Consider the following 17,379-nt stretch of genomic DNA (forward strand, 5'->3'; position numbering starts at 1 on the left):
ATAAGAAGGAGTGGGTCAAGAAGGGCATGCAGCATAAAACTGTTCTATATCAGATATGAGGACCAGAATGATTCGGTGTCGTGACCTCTAATTCGGTTGCAGGCAAAAGGGAGAAGATGATACAAAGTTTAAAGAGTTAATTTTTTTAACTAAAATTTAATTTAACTTTTTTCATCATAACTTAATTCTTCAAAAAATACTGAACCTTTTGTCTCTTTTTCAGATTCATACTCTGGAGGACACGATACGGGGAGCTTATAAAAACTCAGTGGTGACTCACCTAGGAACCACATACAATGGTGAATATTCTTGCAAAATCAAGAACTTTAAAAGATAGTGATGTTGTGATAGTGATAGTGGTGTTTCAAACAGGAAAACCAACATGGGCTTTAAACAGGGAAACAGTATTTTTGCTATCTCAGAAAACAAAGTTAAAACATTTAAAAATGAATTTGTATGTGGAACCTCATTTAAAAAAGGCATCTAGGAGGCGGACTCAAGAGAAGTTAAAAGATTGAAGTTAGAAGTTAAAAGCTAAACAGATAGCAATTTGTTTATATATACAGTAGATGTATGTTTTGTCTTGTCAAATGACATAACAGTCAGTGGAAACCAAAATCATCAACCCATGGAGGGCTGGACCCAAATTCATACCGAAAATCAAAGTAAAACATTGAAATTATAGGCTCATCCAGTTTCTGTGAATTTCGTCACGACAACTCATAACTCATAGTGTGTATGGCCCCCATGTGCCTGTATGCACTCCCAGCAACGTCTGGGCATGCTCCTGATGAGACGGCGGATGGTGTCCTGGGGGATGTCCTCCCAGACCTGGATCAGGGCATCAGTGAGCTCCTAGACAGTCTGTGGCGCGACTTGGCGGCATCGTATACACTGATACTTATAGTCCCAGAGGTTCTCAATTGGATTCAGGTCTGGGGAACGCGAGGGCCAGTCAATGGCACCAATAACACCTCATGCTACCAGTAGTGACAAGGACACCAGCAAAATGCAAAACTAGAGATGAATCAGTCAGGAAGGATAAGGAGGGAGTATTTGTCTGTGGCCACCACCTGCAAAACCATTCTCTTTTGGGGGTTGTCTTGCTGTTGCCTTTCTGGTGCACCTGTTCTCACTTTCATTTGCACCAAAAAAGGTGAATCTAATTCACAATCGCTTATGCTTCCTAAATGGGCAGATTGATATCCCTGAAGTCTAACTGACTTTGTGTTAAACTGTGATGAATACGTGTTCCGTAAATTTTTGAGCTGTGTGCGTGATACCAGCAGGACAGGTCAACACTATTAAGGCAAAAGTTAATAAACAATCCAATTGAAAAAATCAAAAGCAATAAATTAATTACTGTATTACCAGAGTTTATATAATACTTAAAATATAAACATATGGTTTGTAAACATTGTTGTCAGACAAGCCTTGCATTTAATGTAAATCAGAAATTTGTCCACAGTTTTAGACCTGGGATAATATCAGCTGAAAACCAGGCTATTGAATTTGTAGTTCTTTTTGGTTGGCGTAGTGCAATTGTAAAGTGCTTCAGGTTTTCTCAACCCAGCCTCAGCTTATTACCAGTGTTGCTTATTAACGACTCTATAATTTGTGATCAAAGATCTGTTTTGGTTAGCTTTTTTACACATTCAATAGCCTGAGTGTCTTCTGACACAATTAAATGGGGTGTTAGCAGCTCCAACTACAATTTTTTATAGATAATAGACTAATACACACAGGTGAGCTTTGTAAGAGGCTATTTAGAGCCCTTTTTGTGCATATTAGTTTGTTTTTAGTCAAATGTTTTATTTAATTTTTTATTTTTTTTAAAAATTTTCAGATTTTTTAATGCATTAAAGGTTAGCACTGTCACCTTACAGCAAAAGAAGGTCCTTGGTTCGATCTTCAGGTGGGGCGGTCCGGGTCTTTTCTGTGTTCCGGGAGCTCCGGTTTCCTCCCACAGTCCAAAGACATGCAAGTGAGGTAATTTGGACATACTAAATTGTCCATGACTGTGTTTGACATTGACAACTGATGAATCTTGTTTAACGAGTAACTGTTTCTGTCATGAATGTAACTAAAGTGTGTAAAACATGACGTTAAAATCCTATTAAAGTCAAGTCAAATGTATTTATATAGTGCTTGTTACAATAGACATTTACAAAATCCAGGACCAACAGATACAAAAACCCCAACAGATACAAAAACCTCTTAAAGTAAACAAATAAAAAAAACCAGTAATATTAAAGGGGAAAAAGTACAGTCACGGTTCAAACTATAAAAACTATTTTGTGTTGCAGTTACATTGCCACTGTTATATTGTCTAAACACTTTCAAAAACTGTTTACTAAATTAGTAAAGCAAAGACCAAATCCACCCCACAACTCTGACAAAGATGATTTACTGACCACTACTGATCACTGGTATTCAAAGGTGCATTTGTGCATGCATGCCCTTTAAGCTCCTAAGCATTTTGGAATATCCAGGTTAGCATTTATGTATAGCCTGTTTATAAATGTCAACATAAAAGATAAACACCAAGGCACCATTGCAAATCATGATGTGTAAAATTTGTTGAACAAAAAATTCTTCCTGTCTCTAGAACTTGGATTAATTTTCTGCTGTTAAGGTAGTATAGTTTAATCTGGTGTTCAGTTAATATAGTTAAAGCACAATCTGGTGTTCAGTTAATATAGTTTTAGCACAATCTGGTTTGCTAAATTTGTAAGCTGTAAAATCTGTCTACTCTGGTTTTAATTATAGAGCTGATAGAACAGTGTGAGACAGAGGCTTGAGGGCGTTAGAATGGGAGTTGCTGTTAGATTTTGCAGGGTGTGTAAACCCATCAACCATCAGGGGTTTTCCAGTAATACTCTGTTAAACTTTAATGAAAATGTAAACTTATCTTGATTTTGTGTTCTTCTAGAACCTTCACACTACCCTATTGATTCCCTTACCGAACCTGCTGAGTTTGAGTATCTGAGGAAGGTCATGTTTGAGTACATGATGGGGAGAGAAACAAAGGTAGGTTTCTACCGTTGACATTTCTGATCTGCTTGTTTACCTAAAATTAAAAGTATACTATAATATTTAATTAAAAGGTAAGCCATCTCAATGCTTAAAGTACTGGAGTAGTCATTAAAAGTGTTTGGTTCTTGCCCCACCATAGCCAGGTTGGCATTCTTGGGCCCTCAAGCCATTGTTTGAATTAAATTTTATTACAATTGTAAATTGCTGCAAGTCCTAAATGCTATAAATATACATATAAGTAAAGGTGATATTGTTGAAAACTCTGCTACATAACAAACACTTTTTTGCTTTGTGAAGCACAACATATAGTAAGTTCTGTGTAATGTAAATGGAGGGATATTTCTGTTTCCTTTTGTTTTATTACAGAACTCCTTACAAAAGCCATATGTGTCCATGTAGCAAAGCCTAATTAAGGACTTATGTCCATTCAGTCTTAGTTAATTAGCTTCCCAGTTGACAGGGCCCTAGGACAGCAGGGAACCCCTTCGAAAACAATAAACAGTCAGAAGCCTGATGATATCATGGCAGCTCTCCTTGGGAGTTCGGATGTCCAGCAGACAACCAAGTAGGTTGTTTCCATCATATAACACAGTTCCTCTTGCCGTTTTAAGAGAAAAGCTGTAAATTACAAGCAGGACTGATTCTGATTAGCACCGTATTTTTAAGCTCCAGTGCTGTACACTGGCAGATGTGCCTGGCACTGATAGCAGAGCAGGAAGCAGATAATTAGCATGTTTCCCTTTGCAAGATTTTAATTGTTTGCAGAGAGGTATTGGGAAGACATGTGAACGAGGGCGCAAAGCTTTATAAAGCCTGTGGATTTTCATTTTATTAATTGTACAATTGTTAAAAATGACACTGTGCAGAAGATAAGCCCATGATCAGTCTACTTTGAAGAGTATTTGTTTATTTACCAATACCTTTCATTTTTAAAGACAATTTTAGAAAGGTTACTAGTAACAGTGATGCTTCATTGTTTACAGACAATGGCCAAAGTCATAACCTCCATGCTTAGGTTTCCACTGGACCAGGCACAAAAAGTTCTGGAGCATGAAGATGCCCGAGTGATGGTAAGCACTATTTATAGATTATTTGCTCTAAAGTATGCTTTTTAGTGTGATTGCAGTAGACAGTCGCACTGTTGTTATTCAATAGTATTCTTTTTGTTCTTTTTTTTATTTTTATTTTTTTTAATTATTATCAGTGTCATTAGTAGGCAATCACACCATTATCTAATAATAATAATAATAATAATAATAATAATAATAATATTATTTGAAAAGCGCCTTTCATGACACCCAAGGACACTGTACAATAAAAATATAGAAAAGCTAAGCAAAATAAATAAAATACACATTTACTAAGCAAAAATAAATAAAATACACATTTACAAACATAGGAAACACCAAACATGTGGCACAGTTCTGAGTCAGCTGGAAAAGATGTTTTGAGGGTTTTGAACACTGCTGCAGATGAGATTTCCGTACTTCTGGTGGGAGGAGCCTAGCATCACCTTGGCAACCTCACGCAGTGACCAGAGTGAGGGAATGTTGCTGTTAGCATGCTGTTGGTAAACAAAAGTCCGAACTGAGGCTCGGTGGGAATATTTAGGCCATTAGTTCACTGAAAGAGCACTCCATCGTCATGATGAGACCGCAGACGTTGTCTAGACCAGAAAAGTTGCAGAGACTCCAAGCCATCCAATCCCAGCAGCCAAAGGAGCAATTCCAAACAATCCACATTGACAGAGAAAGGAGTTAGACACAATAGCAGATGTTACACAGAGCAGCGGACACAGAAAACAGTTGATCCGCTAACTCTCACTGCTCTGGATACACTGCTCCACATCATAGAAGCATCAGCAACACAAGCACAGTAAAAAAGATCCCAAATCCAATGTATAAAATCCAGTAAAATGTTTCGTGCAATGTTTTCATTCAAACAGTTTCACCGGGGGAGAAGCGGCATCCAAACACACCAGCGTAACTCTCACGACCCAAAAAATGCACGAATGGCTAGTGACCACAGGAGTGTGCGAAAAGATGAAAATGAAAGAAAATTACTATAAAAATAATATACAGTACAATAAAATAAAATAAAATACGGCAACAGTAGCGGCAGCCAAATGCGCCAGCGTTCACCATCACCATGACAACTCCTAATAGTCTTATTAATGTTATTTAACAGTATATTCTTCTTCGTTTTACTTTTTTTTTTTTTGCTAATTTGTCCCACAGTTTTTGATATAGACATAAGACCAACACCGGAATATTTGGTCTGGTCAGAAAAGACGTGCTTGTATAAAGCTTTTGGATATGCACACTCATTTACCCGCCATGTCCGTTTTATCTCTCTTTTTGTCCCATTCCCCCCCATTCATTTTTTGAAAGGCACATTGATGTACATTCACTCCCATTCATCACAAACACAATGACTTTACGCATAGATAAATTCAATCAAATATCTAAGAAAAAGTATTTACCCTACACATTCGATCACTAATGTGACCAAAAGTATTCTTTCCCCACCAACTACAAGCTTGCACACAGTCACCTACCTGAGCAAAAGTAGTTACAGTAGTTACCAAATACATGCTTGTACATAGACAATTACTTGTTTGTGCGAATACGTGTTTGGTGGGGGTGTGAAAATTTTTGCTCAAACACATTCACCTACATAAGTGAAAGTATTTTTACCCCCACCAGATACATGTTTGCTCACACACAAAATAATCAGCCTGACCGAAAGTATTCAAACCCCGCAAACTCTACCACTGCTAAGCTGCAATCACATCACACATCACATTATCTTTAGGAAATGCACCGCTCAAGTTATTTTGTGATGCATTAGGTGATCACACTATTGTTATCTGATAGTCTTATTATTATTTTTCCATTTATTAGTGATTTTAATCACACTGTTTGTCTGATAGTCTTATAAATGTGGTTGCTTTTGTTTCCTATTATTAGGATTATTAATATTGTAATTGCAGTAGGCAATTACACTGTTGTTATTCGACATTATTATTATTCGTCTTATTATTATTATTGTAATGGACAGTGGTGATGGACAGTGGTAGCCTAGTGGGTAGAGCTTTGGGCTATCAACCGGAAGATTGGCGGTTCAAATCCAGGCTCTACTATGCAGCCACTGTTGGGTCCTTGAGCAAGGCCCTTAACCCTGTCTTCTCCAGGGGCGCCGTACGATGGCTGACCCTGCGCTTTGACCCCAGCTTCCAAACAAGCTGGGATATGCGAAGAAAGAATTTCATTGTACTGTACACCTGTATATGTACAGTGGCTTGCAAAAGTATTCATACCCCTTGAACTTTTCCATATTTTGTCACATTACAACCACAAACATAAATATATTTCACTGGAATTTAATGTGAAAGACCAACACAAAGTGGTATACAATTGTGAAGTGGAAGGAAAATTATACATGATTCAAAACATTTTTTACAAATAAAAAGCTGAAAAGTGCGGTGTGCAAAAGTATCCAGCCCCCTTTTCTCTGAGTGCAACCAATTGCATTCAGAAGTTGCCTGATGACTGCTAATGACTAAAAAGAGTCCACCTGTGTGTAATCTAATCTCAGTACAAATACAGCTGCTCCGTGATGGCCTCAGAGGTTGGTTAAGAGAATATTGGGGAGTAAACAGCATTATGAAGTCCAAAGAACACACCAGACAGGTCAGGAATAAGGTTGTGGAGAAGTTTAAAGCAGGCTTAGGCTATAAAAAGATTTCCCAAGCTTTGAACATCTCACGGAGCACTGTTCAATCCATTATCCGGAAATGGAAAGAGTATGGCACAACTGTAAACCTACCAAGACAAGGCCGTCCACCTAAACTTACAGGCCGAACAAGGAGAGCACTGATCAGAGATGCAGCCAAGAGGCCCATGGTGACTCTGGACGAAATGCAGAGATCCACAGCTCAGGTGGGGGAATCTGTCCACAGGACAACTATTAGTCGTGCACTGCACAAATGTGGTCTTTATGGAAGAGTGGCAAGAAGAAAGTCATTGTTAAAAGAAAACCATAAAAAGTCCCGTTTGCAGTTTGCCAGAAGCCATGTTGGGGACACAGCAAACATGTGGAACAAGGTGCTTTGGTCAGATGAGACCAAAATTGAACTTTTTGGCCTAAATGCAAAACGCTATGTGTGGCGGAGAATTAACACTGCACATCACTCTGAACACACCATCCCCACTGTCAAATATGGTGGTGGCAGCATCATGCTCTGGGGCTGCTTCTCTTCAGCAGGGACAGGGAAGTTGGTCAAAGTTGATGGGAAGATGGATGGAGCCAAATACAGGGCAATCTTGGAAGAAAACCTGTTGGAGTCTGCAAAAGACTTGAGACTGGGGCGGAGGTTCACCTTCCAGCAGGACAACGACCCTAAACATAAAGCCAGGGCTACAATGGAATGGTTTAAAACAAAACATATTCATGTGTTAGAATGGCCCAGTCAAAGTCCAGACCTAAACCCAATCGAGAATTTGTGGCAAGATCTGAAAACTGCTGTTCACAAACGCTCTCCATCTAATCTGACTGAGCTTGAGCTGTTTTGCAAAGAAGAATGGGCAAAAATGTCAGTCACTAGATGTGCAAAGCTGGTGGAGACATACCCTAAAAGACTTGCAGCTGTAATTGCAGCAAAAGGTGGTTCCACAAAGTATTGACTCAGGGGGGCTGGATACTTTTGCACACCGCACTTTTCAGTTTTTTATTTGTAAAAAATGTTTTGAATCATGTATAACTTTCGTTCCACTTCACAATTGTATACCACTTTGTGTTGGTCTTTCACATTAAATTCCAGTGAAATATATTTATGTTTGTGGTTGTAATGTGACAAAATATGGAAAAGTTCAAGGGGTATGAATACTTTTGCAAGCCACTGTATATATGACAAATAAAGGATATATATATCTGTAAGTGTGATTGCAGTAATAATAATAATAAAAAATACTTAATATAATAATAATAATAATTATTATTATTATTATTAATCCGACAGTCTCATTTGTATTATTGTTAGTGTGATTGCAGTAGGCAATCACATTATTGTCGTCCGATAGACCTATTGTTCTTCTTTTTCTTATTTTTTGTAATTGCATAAATATTAATAATAATTTTTGTAGTAGTATTTTATTAGTAGTAGTAGTAATTGCAGTAGTATTCACACAGTCACCTGCCTGAGTAAAAATATTCACACCCCCACCAACTGCATGCTTGCACAAACACAATCACCTGCCTGAACAAAAGTGTTAACACACCCACCAATTGTGTGCCTGCACAGTTACCTGCCTTTATGCTTATACACACACACACATACACAATCACCTATTAGAGTAAAAGTATTCACACTACTACCAACTGTGTGCTTACACACACTCAATCACCTGCCTGAGTAAAAGTAATTATACCCACAAACTACAGGCTTACACAGTCAACTGTCAATCAACTGCATACTTACATACACAATCACATATCTGAGCAAAAGTATTCACACCCTTTCCTGTATACATACTTGAATACACCTTAGCAACCAAAAAGAACACCATAGCAATCACCCATCAGCACCCTAGCAACCACCTTAAATACCTTAACAACAACCTATCAACTACTTAGCAATCACGTAGCTACATCTAAGCAACCACATTACTACACCTAAGCAATCAACTTTGAACATGTATGGCAAATACATTGCAAAACCTTAGCAACCAAAAAGCAATACTTAGCATGTTAGCAATTAAAACCCCACCATAGCAACAGCCTAGCAACACCTTAACTATCACTTGGCATTATCTTTGTAACTGCTTAGAAACTCTATAACAACAACAACAACCGGTTACCATAACAACCATCAAGCTATACTCTATGTCCACTTAAGAAAACTCTAACAACCAATAAATACACCTAGCAACACATTAGCATTTACCAAATATCACATACCTCACCAAAAGTATTCAACCACCTACATACTCTACCCCGCTGAGCTGCAATCACTCTATTTTTTTTCAGGAAATGCACTATTTTACAGCAATCACACTATTGTTATGCCTTATTATTATAATTATTTGTGTGATCACATTAGGCAAGCACACTATTGTTTTCTCTTTGTTCTATCATTATTAATATTATTATTATTATTATTATTATTATTATTATCATCAGTAATCTGCAAACATACTGAGATGCTCCCTCTATTTCTTCTTTTTTCATCCCTCTATCCACCCAATACCTGGTAAAATACTTTAGCAACAACACAGTCACCTGTTTAAGCAAAAGTATTCACACCCCCATCATCTGCATGCTTGCACACACACACAGTTACTTATCTGAGTATTTACACCCCTATTAACTGTGTGCTTGCAAAAGTAGTTATACTCCCACACTAGGGCTAAAACGATTCCTCGAGAAACTCGAGTAATTCGATGAATCAAAATCATTCAGGCACATTTTTCACATCGAAGCGTTTAATCCATAGAACTATATACAGTACATCTTACGTTGTTTCCCACGGACGACTTTTGCACAACGCTGTAGGCAGGTGACATGAACAAGGGCTTCGCTCGAAATCGAATACTTAAACAGTATGTACTAAATTAGAGGCAGTGTGAACTGCTTGGCCAGAAGTAAGCTCTTCCAGTACGTAAGTATGCCGTGTTTGCATATTTAAAAATGCAATCCTCCGGGTACTTTTCGCATACTGATAAATAAATGCTATGTATTTGGACACACTACCCGCTGTTCAGTATGGAAGTTAGTTTCAGGTTGCTTGTATACATTTTAAAAGTATTTGATTTATTTTTGATATATTTGTTTTTGCATTTCAAAAATGTTTTCTTTAAACTGTACTGTACGCAAGCAATACAAATGTGCAGTTTGTTTTAAGAGACGTGTCTTATTTGATCTTATATGTATTTATTTTTGCTCTTTATTTAAGCAAAAGTATTTCTTATCTGATTACTCGATTAATCACTGGAATAATCGTTAGAATACTTGATTACAAAAATAATCTATAGCTGCAGCCCTATCCCACACACTACATGCTTGCACACACAAAATCACCTGCCTGAACAAAGTATTTACACCTCCATCTGCATGCTTGCACACACACATTCACCTGCCTGAGCCTTAATAGTCACGCCTCCACCACCAGCTTAGTTACCCATTAGCAACTAAGCTGTTAGCATAGCAACGGACTGGCAACCACCCAGTTACACTTTGCACCTGCTTAACAACACAGTGGCAATTAACCCGCTACAATAGCAGCCACCTGTTATCATAGCAACCATCTACCTTTACTTTAGCTACCTGCTAAGCAAACTTTAACAATCAAAGAGTACACCTTGCCAACCACCTAGCAACACAATAGCGTCTGCTGAGCAATGAGCATAAAACAGTAGCGTCTGCTTTGTCCTATAATCTTTGCAATTCAATTTGCCAATTTAACAGGGGTTTGTAGACTTTTATACAGTGGCTTGCAAAAGTATTCATACCCCTTGAACTTTTCCATATTTTGTCACATTACAACCACAAACAAATATATTTCACTGGAATTTAATGTGAAAGACCAACACAAAGTGGTATACAATTGTGAAGTGGAACGAAAGTTATACATGATTCAAAAAATTTTTTTACAAATAAAAAACTGAAAAGTGCGGTGTGCAAAAGTATCCAGCCCCCCTGAGTCAATACTTTGTGGAACCACCTTTTGCTGCAATTACAGCTGCAAGTCTTTTAGGGTATGTCTCCACCAGCTTTGCACATCTAGTGACTGACATTTTTGCCCATTCTTCTTTGCAAAACAGCTCAAGCTCAGTCAGATTAGATGGAGAGCGTTTGTGAACAGCAGTTTTCAGATCTTGCCACAAATTCTCGATTGGGTTTATCTGGACTTTGACTGGGCCATTCTAACACATGAATATGTTTTGCTTTAAACCATTCCATTGTAGCCCTGGCTTTATGTTTAGGGTCGTTGTCCTGCTGGAAGGTGAACCTCCGCCCCAGTCTCAAGTCTTTTGCAGACTCCAACAGGTTTTCTTCCAAGATTGCCCTGTATTTGGCTCCATCCATCTTCCCATCAACTTTGACCAACTTCCCTGTCCCTGCTGAAGAGAAGCAGCCCCAGAGCATGATGCTGCCACCACCATATTTGACAGTGGGGATGGTGTGTTCAGAGTGATGTGCAGTGTTAATTCTCCGCCACACATAGCGTTTTGCATTTAGGCAAAAAAGTTCAATTTTGGTCTCATCTGACCAAAGCACCTTGTTCCACATGTTTGCTGTGTCCCCAACATGGCTTCTGGCAAACTGCAAACGGGACTTTTTATGGTTTTCTTTTAACAATGACTTTCTTCTTGCCACTCTTCCATAAAGACCACATTTGTGCAGTGCACGACTAATAGTTGTCCTGTGGACAGATTCCCCCACCTGAGCTGTGGATCTCTGCATTTCGTCCAGAGTCACCATGGGCCTCTTGGCTGCATCTCTGATCAGTGCTCTCCTTGTTCGGCCTGTAAGTTTAGGTGGACGGCCTTGTCTTGGTAGGTTTACAGTTGTGCCATACTCTTTCCATTTCCGGATAATGGATTGAACAGTGCTCCGTGAGATGTTCAAAGCTTGGGAAATCTTTTTATAGCCTAAGCCTGCTTTAAACTTCTCCACAACCTTATTCCTGACCTGTCTGGTGTGTTCTTTGGACTTCATAATGCTGTTTACTCCCCAATATTCTCTTAACCAACCTCTGAGGCCGTCACAGAGCAGCTGTATTTGTACTGAGATTAGATTACACACAGGTGGACTCTTTTTAGTCATTAGCAGTCATCAGGCAATTTCTGAATGCAATTGGTTGCACTCAGAGAAAAGGGGGCTGGATACTTTTGCACACCGCACTTTTCAGTTTTTTATTTGTAAAAAATGTTTTGAATCATGTATAATTTTCCTTCCACTTCACAATTGTATACCACTTTGTGTTGGTCTTTCACATTAAATTCCAGTGAAATATATTTATGTTTGTGGTTGTAATGTGACAAAATATGGAAAAGTTCAAGGGGTATGAATACTTTTGCCAGCCACTGTATCAATTGTACATGAGCTTGTTGGGTATTCTATTTTAAAGCCTTTATAATGTGCCTATAGATAATTGTGCCAGTTCATTTACAATAACATTTAGGTTAAGCACTGATGATGTAGAAGGTCTGGCTCGCAAAGTTCCAGTTCTTTACAAAGATGTTTAATGTACAAGGCTTTGTGTTGCCACTGTAGTTCTTCTACACCAAAGCTGTCAAAGCATGTCTTTATGGACCCCACTTTGCCAAACAGCAAAGGGTCTTCCTCAAACTGTTGCCACAAAGTTTGAAGCATATAATTGTTCAGAATTTTGTTGTGTGCAGTAGCATTAACATAGCCCTTCACATGAATCAAGAGGCCGAACCCAAACACTGAAAAAGATCCCCAAACCATTATTCCTCTTTCAGCATGCATTTATAAAACCATATGTCTTTATCAGGCTAACACTGTCCAGTGGTGGCATGCTTTATACCACACCAGCCAACGCTTGTCATTGCACAAGGTAAAATTAATCTCGTTTGCAGCTGTTAATGGGCCAATGTTCTTTCAGATTCTGCTTGGAACTTGCTGTGAGTGATGCATCATAGGATAGGTTATTTATGCTTTAGCGTCCAGCAGCTGTTTTGTGAGATTTTGTGGTCTACAACTACAGTTGTAGTACTACTAAGTTGTTGCTTTTAGATGCTAGATTTCACTTATGGCAAAGATGACATTTTATGACAATGACACATTTAAAGTAGTTGTGCTTGATTTTATTTACTAAATTGCAGTTGGTGTGGCTGAAACGGAAGAACACGGAGAAGTGTCCAATTACTTTTTGCCATGTAGTATATGCATGTTTAACATCCATTATTTATTGCTTGCTTCTGTTTTGTCCATGTTTGTGTTTTAGTCTTGGCCCTGGTAAAGTGAAATGATACCTGCAGCTGGACAATTGAAGATAAAGGGGCTTCTGCTGCTGCTCTTACTACAAACCATGATTTAAAGGAGGCAGAACTTCTTAGAACTTAAATTAGTGAGTGAGGGTGTGAGCAGTGTTTGTTTGCACGCTAGTCTACGAAAACTTGTATACCAGTTTAAAAACAACTAGCCTAACAAATCAAATGCAATATCCATGTAACTGTCTTCAGCCTAGAATTTGAAACAAATATGTAATATTTTTGGTTATTCTGTTAACATTTTGGTTTACGTTATCTTTTTGTTACTTTATGTTGAGCTGTTTCTTCACATGTCTTTTAAATGTTTTTGCACATGTAAATACACACTAAAAGGCCCCCCACAACATTGTTTATTGCAACTTTTTAATGTATTTTCAGGGAATTGCAAAATAAACATAATGTAAATTGTAAATCACTGGAGAAAGAATCTATAAATCTGTACTATATAGCACAACTTGGCAGTGACTATTACTATGTTTTAAAAGGGCTAATAAAATATATTTACAGCAAATTTGTGTTTTTTTACGCTTTTCCCCTAATTTTCCTTTCAGTCTAGTTCCTCTGGTCTACCTCTACTGCTGCTGACCTCCACTTCTCCACTACTTCATGGACTGTTGGGACACAAGTCAGAGTCTTTAGAAAAACATGGCAATCACCTGCAGATCTGCGTCAAAGCCGGTTCTAGTTTCTGAGATGATCATGTTTGCTATGAGCTGTGTTGGTGTGATGTAATCAGAAATCTCTCAATGCAGCATTTCCCAACCTTTTTAACCTTTACACTTTCAGCAAGAATAACAAAATGTATTATTTTCAAACAAACGTTTATTAGACGTCTGCCTAATATTTTTACATAGGCCTACACAAGCCTACAATTATAAGAAAAGACTTAAACAAAATGCACAATTTATATGTGCTTATACTGTATAAAAAGGAAAGCTTTCTGAAAAATTGGACTATGATTCGGTTATATTTCCTCAATTGTGCAGCTCAATTAGTGTGCCAACTGCTACTGGAGACAACTGATTATTTTGTTAATGCGAGGACAGATCTTTGATAGAGCAAATTGCATGTCATCCTCAGTGGTCAGTCTTGCACTGTATTTAGTTTTGATGGCTGTCATTGCTGAAAACCCAGCTTTACACAGGTATGTTATGCTGAATGGTATCAACACTTTCATTGCTGCATCATGAAACATTTGGGTATTCTTCAGACCAGAATGTCTCCAATGGGACTTCACTAAAATGAGCTTTTGGACTGGGATCAGAGAATACAACCTGGTGTTTGTTGTGCTTGCTTTCACAAAGCACTTGCTTTCACAAGCGCTGTCTAAGATGTCATGTAGGCATGGCTCCATGTCTTTCAAAGCGAGCACCTCTATGTAGAAAGCAGTGAGCTGAAATAGCACAGGAAGCAAGGTCTTTAATGCACTCTACAACACCTGAATTCCTGCCTGTCATACTGACTGCTTTGTCAGTGCACATTCCAATGCAATTAATCCAATGTATTTCATTTGTTTTCATGTTTTCATCCAGAACTTCAAAAATATAATTAGTAGCTCCTTGCAAAACAAAAAGTCCTTGTTTTTTTCCCCCATTCATAACAAACATATACAAGCAGGTGAGGCATTTTGGACACATCTGTTGACTTGTCTTGCTGAAGGGCAAAATCACCTGAGAATGACCCACCATCTAAATAATACCTGCCTTGTGGTGGTCCTAGGAGAGTCCTGACCATTAAAGAACAGGGTGAAAGCAGGCCAAAAAAACATATGTAGAGAAATAGATGGACTACAGTCAGTAATTGTAGACCTACGAAGTGCTTCTATATGGTAAGTGGAGCTGATAAAATGGACAGTAAGTGTAGAAACAAGGAGGTGTTTTTAATGTTATAGCTGATTAGTGTATGTTGGTATTTTCTGCTTCTGGTTAATATAGTGTGTTTACTGCTAGTGCATATAGAGCTTGTGTAGCTGGTGGTGGGAGTTTCTTCACCTGGGTCAGCTTCGGTGGGATCTGCATTAACTACTAAATTTGAATAATTTGTTGTTCCCATCTATTCTTTTTTACATGGGTTAATAAAATGTTTGTCTATTATAAAATACCCAGCATAAAGGTAGTTTAAAATAGGTTTATATTACAAGAGATCTGCCATATGCTAATAGCGTATTGATTTCCCTGTCTCATCATGTGTGATTAAGACTTCCTCTCTGGCCTCACTGGAATCTCACAAAAGTATTTACAGCTTTTGCTCTGGCATTTAAAATTGTGGTCAGATACATCATATTTGCTTTTTTTTTATTTTTTTTTATTTTTTTTCAAATGTGTCTACAACTTAACTGTAGTCTTAATATTGCAATTTGAATTGATTTGAAAAATTTGAAAAGCAAATCCTTGGGTCTATAAGGACCCCACAATTTAGACTGCATTATTGGGACAAACCAAACCAAAAAGTCCAAGGAAATGTCTGTGATTATTTATGAACAAAAATATCAGCACAAAGATATAAAATAGATATAAAATAATATCTCAAGGCTATACATTTTAAGAAGGACGCAATGGATGCAATAGCTGTTTGTGTACATTAAGATAATGTTATGGGTTTCTGTTAACTCGTCCACCACCTGTTTATATATTTTTTGTTTTCAAGGCATCAGTGTGGCCTGCAATGTTATATGGCTTGAAGGCAGGGGCGAATAAAAGACAGGAGAGAGAGAGAGAGCTGGACGTGGCAGAAATGAGGATGCTGTGATTCTTATTGGGAGAGATGAAGGTGGACAAAATTAGAAACTAGTTTATTAGAGGGACTATGCAGGTAGGATGTTTTGGAGACAAATTTAGGGAGGAGTGATTGAGACAATTTGGGCATATCCAGAGAAGGGATGAGAGATATTGTGAGAAGGGTACTCAGTATAGAGCCGCCTGGCAGGAGGAAGAGTGTTAGGACAAAGAGGTGACTTATGTATGTGGTTGGGGAGGTGACAGGTTGAGGTGACAGAGGAGGACTGGGCAAGATGTAAACGAATGATCCGATGTGGCGACCCCTAACATGAGCAGCCGAGGAAGAAGAGGTTTATGGACCCTTACTTCGAGTTGGTTTTGTTTAGATGATGTGTTTGGTGTGTGCAGTAGATGGCAGCAGTGAGCATGAAATCTGGCAGACTGGAGCTGATATGAAATGTGACGCTCGTGCGCAGTAACGTCCAGCGCAAGCTCCGCTAAAGCCAAAAGCAACTACGGGTTAAACATTCAGGAGCGGATCATTAGAATAACGCGCTGTGGCCGCTTAATGTTACTTCTGAATTCGCTTTTACGATCGTTTTACACACGTGAGCGTTATTACTTAGTTTTAATGTAGTTAATTAAGGTTTAAGTTAATTACTTATACCCCCGAGATTTCAGCCGTTACTCTCAGCGTTTCGAGCATTTACATTACACTGCATTGAGGATGTACTGCGAAGGATCGGAACTATTAACGTGGAAAAGGTGGATTTTGGATGTATTTTACTTGTGTTTGTCCGCCCCTTTGGCTTATTCATACAATGTTGACTTGGAACAACCTTCGATTTTTCGTGGACCAAATGCGTCGTTTTTTGGGTACTCTGTCCTCGAACATTACCATGACAATACGCGATGGTAAGTCAGCCAGACTTTTAAATGAGATATTAGTTTCAATGTTCTTACTTCAACTTTTACAAACTGTAATCTACTGGTGCAAGTTTATATACCGTTTAAGTGTACGAATATACTGTAGCTTCAAACACAGTAAACAGAGTGAGAGCCGAGAGACTTTTCGTTGAGGTTATTCTGGTTTGTTATCGATATTTCTGAGAAAATGGAACGTGCTCGTTCAGCTCGACTCTCCTAAATCATTGTAAGTTTTCACATTTTGTATCGCTTTTCCTGTAAACTTTGCTCAGCAGCTCTTACTAAACTTTGTCGCGCGTGTGTGTATATGTGGTGCGTAAGTGATCTGTATACACCCAGTTGTACTAAAATACACACAAGCTGTGGATTAATCGAAAAATTTAACTATAGTGTGCTAACGTACAGTAAGCACACAGGCATTGAAACTGGACATTAGAGCAATGAAAGAAGGTTGACTGGTCCAACAAATCTTGTGTTTTTTTTGCAATATCTAATGGCCAGGCACATTTGTATCATTTACCTGCAAAAGGAGTGAAACAAGGATATACTTTAGGATGATCAACCTCACAACATATAGCTTAAAGACCTGCTGTTATTATCCTGGTTCCAGATACCACAGGTCTTACATATGTATTGTTGAGTCGGAGTGAGTCAGAGATGTTTTGACAGTATACTTGGCA

At 38.3% G+C, this 17,379-nt stretch overlaps 2 protein-coding genes across 9 annotated transcripts in view; both read left to right on the forward strand.

The window, feature by feature from the left end:
- The window catches only part of golga4 (golgin A4), a 66,552-nt gene extending 51,493 nt beyond the window's left edge, over positions 1–15,059 (forward strand). For 3 of the 7 annotated variants that reach the window (XM_062995834.1, XM_062995835.1, XM_062995836.1), the window contains 4 exons: positions 224–299; positions 2,933–3,030; positions 4,020–4,106; positions 13,010–13,566. In XM_062995834.1, coding sequence (XP_062851904.1) covers positions 224–299; positions 2,933–3,030; positions 4,020–4,106; positions 13,010–13,024 — 276 coding nt within the window. In that variant the 3' untranslated portion in view covers positions 13,025–13,566. The other 4 variants (XR_010012442.1, XR_010012443.1, XM_062995838.1 and 1 more) reach the window with 4 other exon arrangements.
- Positions 15,060–16,277: 1,218 nt separating this feature from the next.
- The window catches only part of itga9 (integrin, alpha 9), an 85,724-nt gene continuing 84,622 nt past the window's right edge, over positions 16,278–17,379 (forward strand). For both annotated transcript variants that reach the window (XM_062995840.1, XM_062995841.1), the window contains exon 1: positions 16,278–16,687. In XM_062995840.1, the coding sequence (XP_062851910.1) occupies positions 16,500–16,687 (188 nt within the window). In that variant the 5' untranslated portion in view covers positions 16,278–16,499. The remainder of the gene's footprint in view (positions 16,688–17,379) is intronic.

This window comes from Trichomycterus rosablanca, chromosome 5 (assembly GCF_030014385.1).
Source record: "Trichomycterus rosablanca isolate fTriRos1 chromosome 5, fTriRos1.hap1, whole genome shotgun sequence".
In the NCBI taxonomy this organism is placed as follows: domain Eukaryota; kingdom Metazoa; phylum Chordata; class Actinopteri; order Siluriformes; family Trichomycteridae; genus Trichomycterus; species Trichomycterus rosablanca.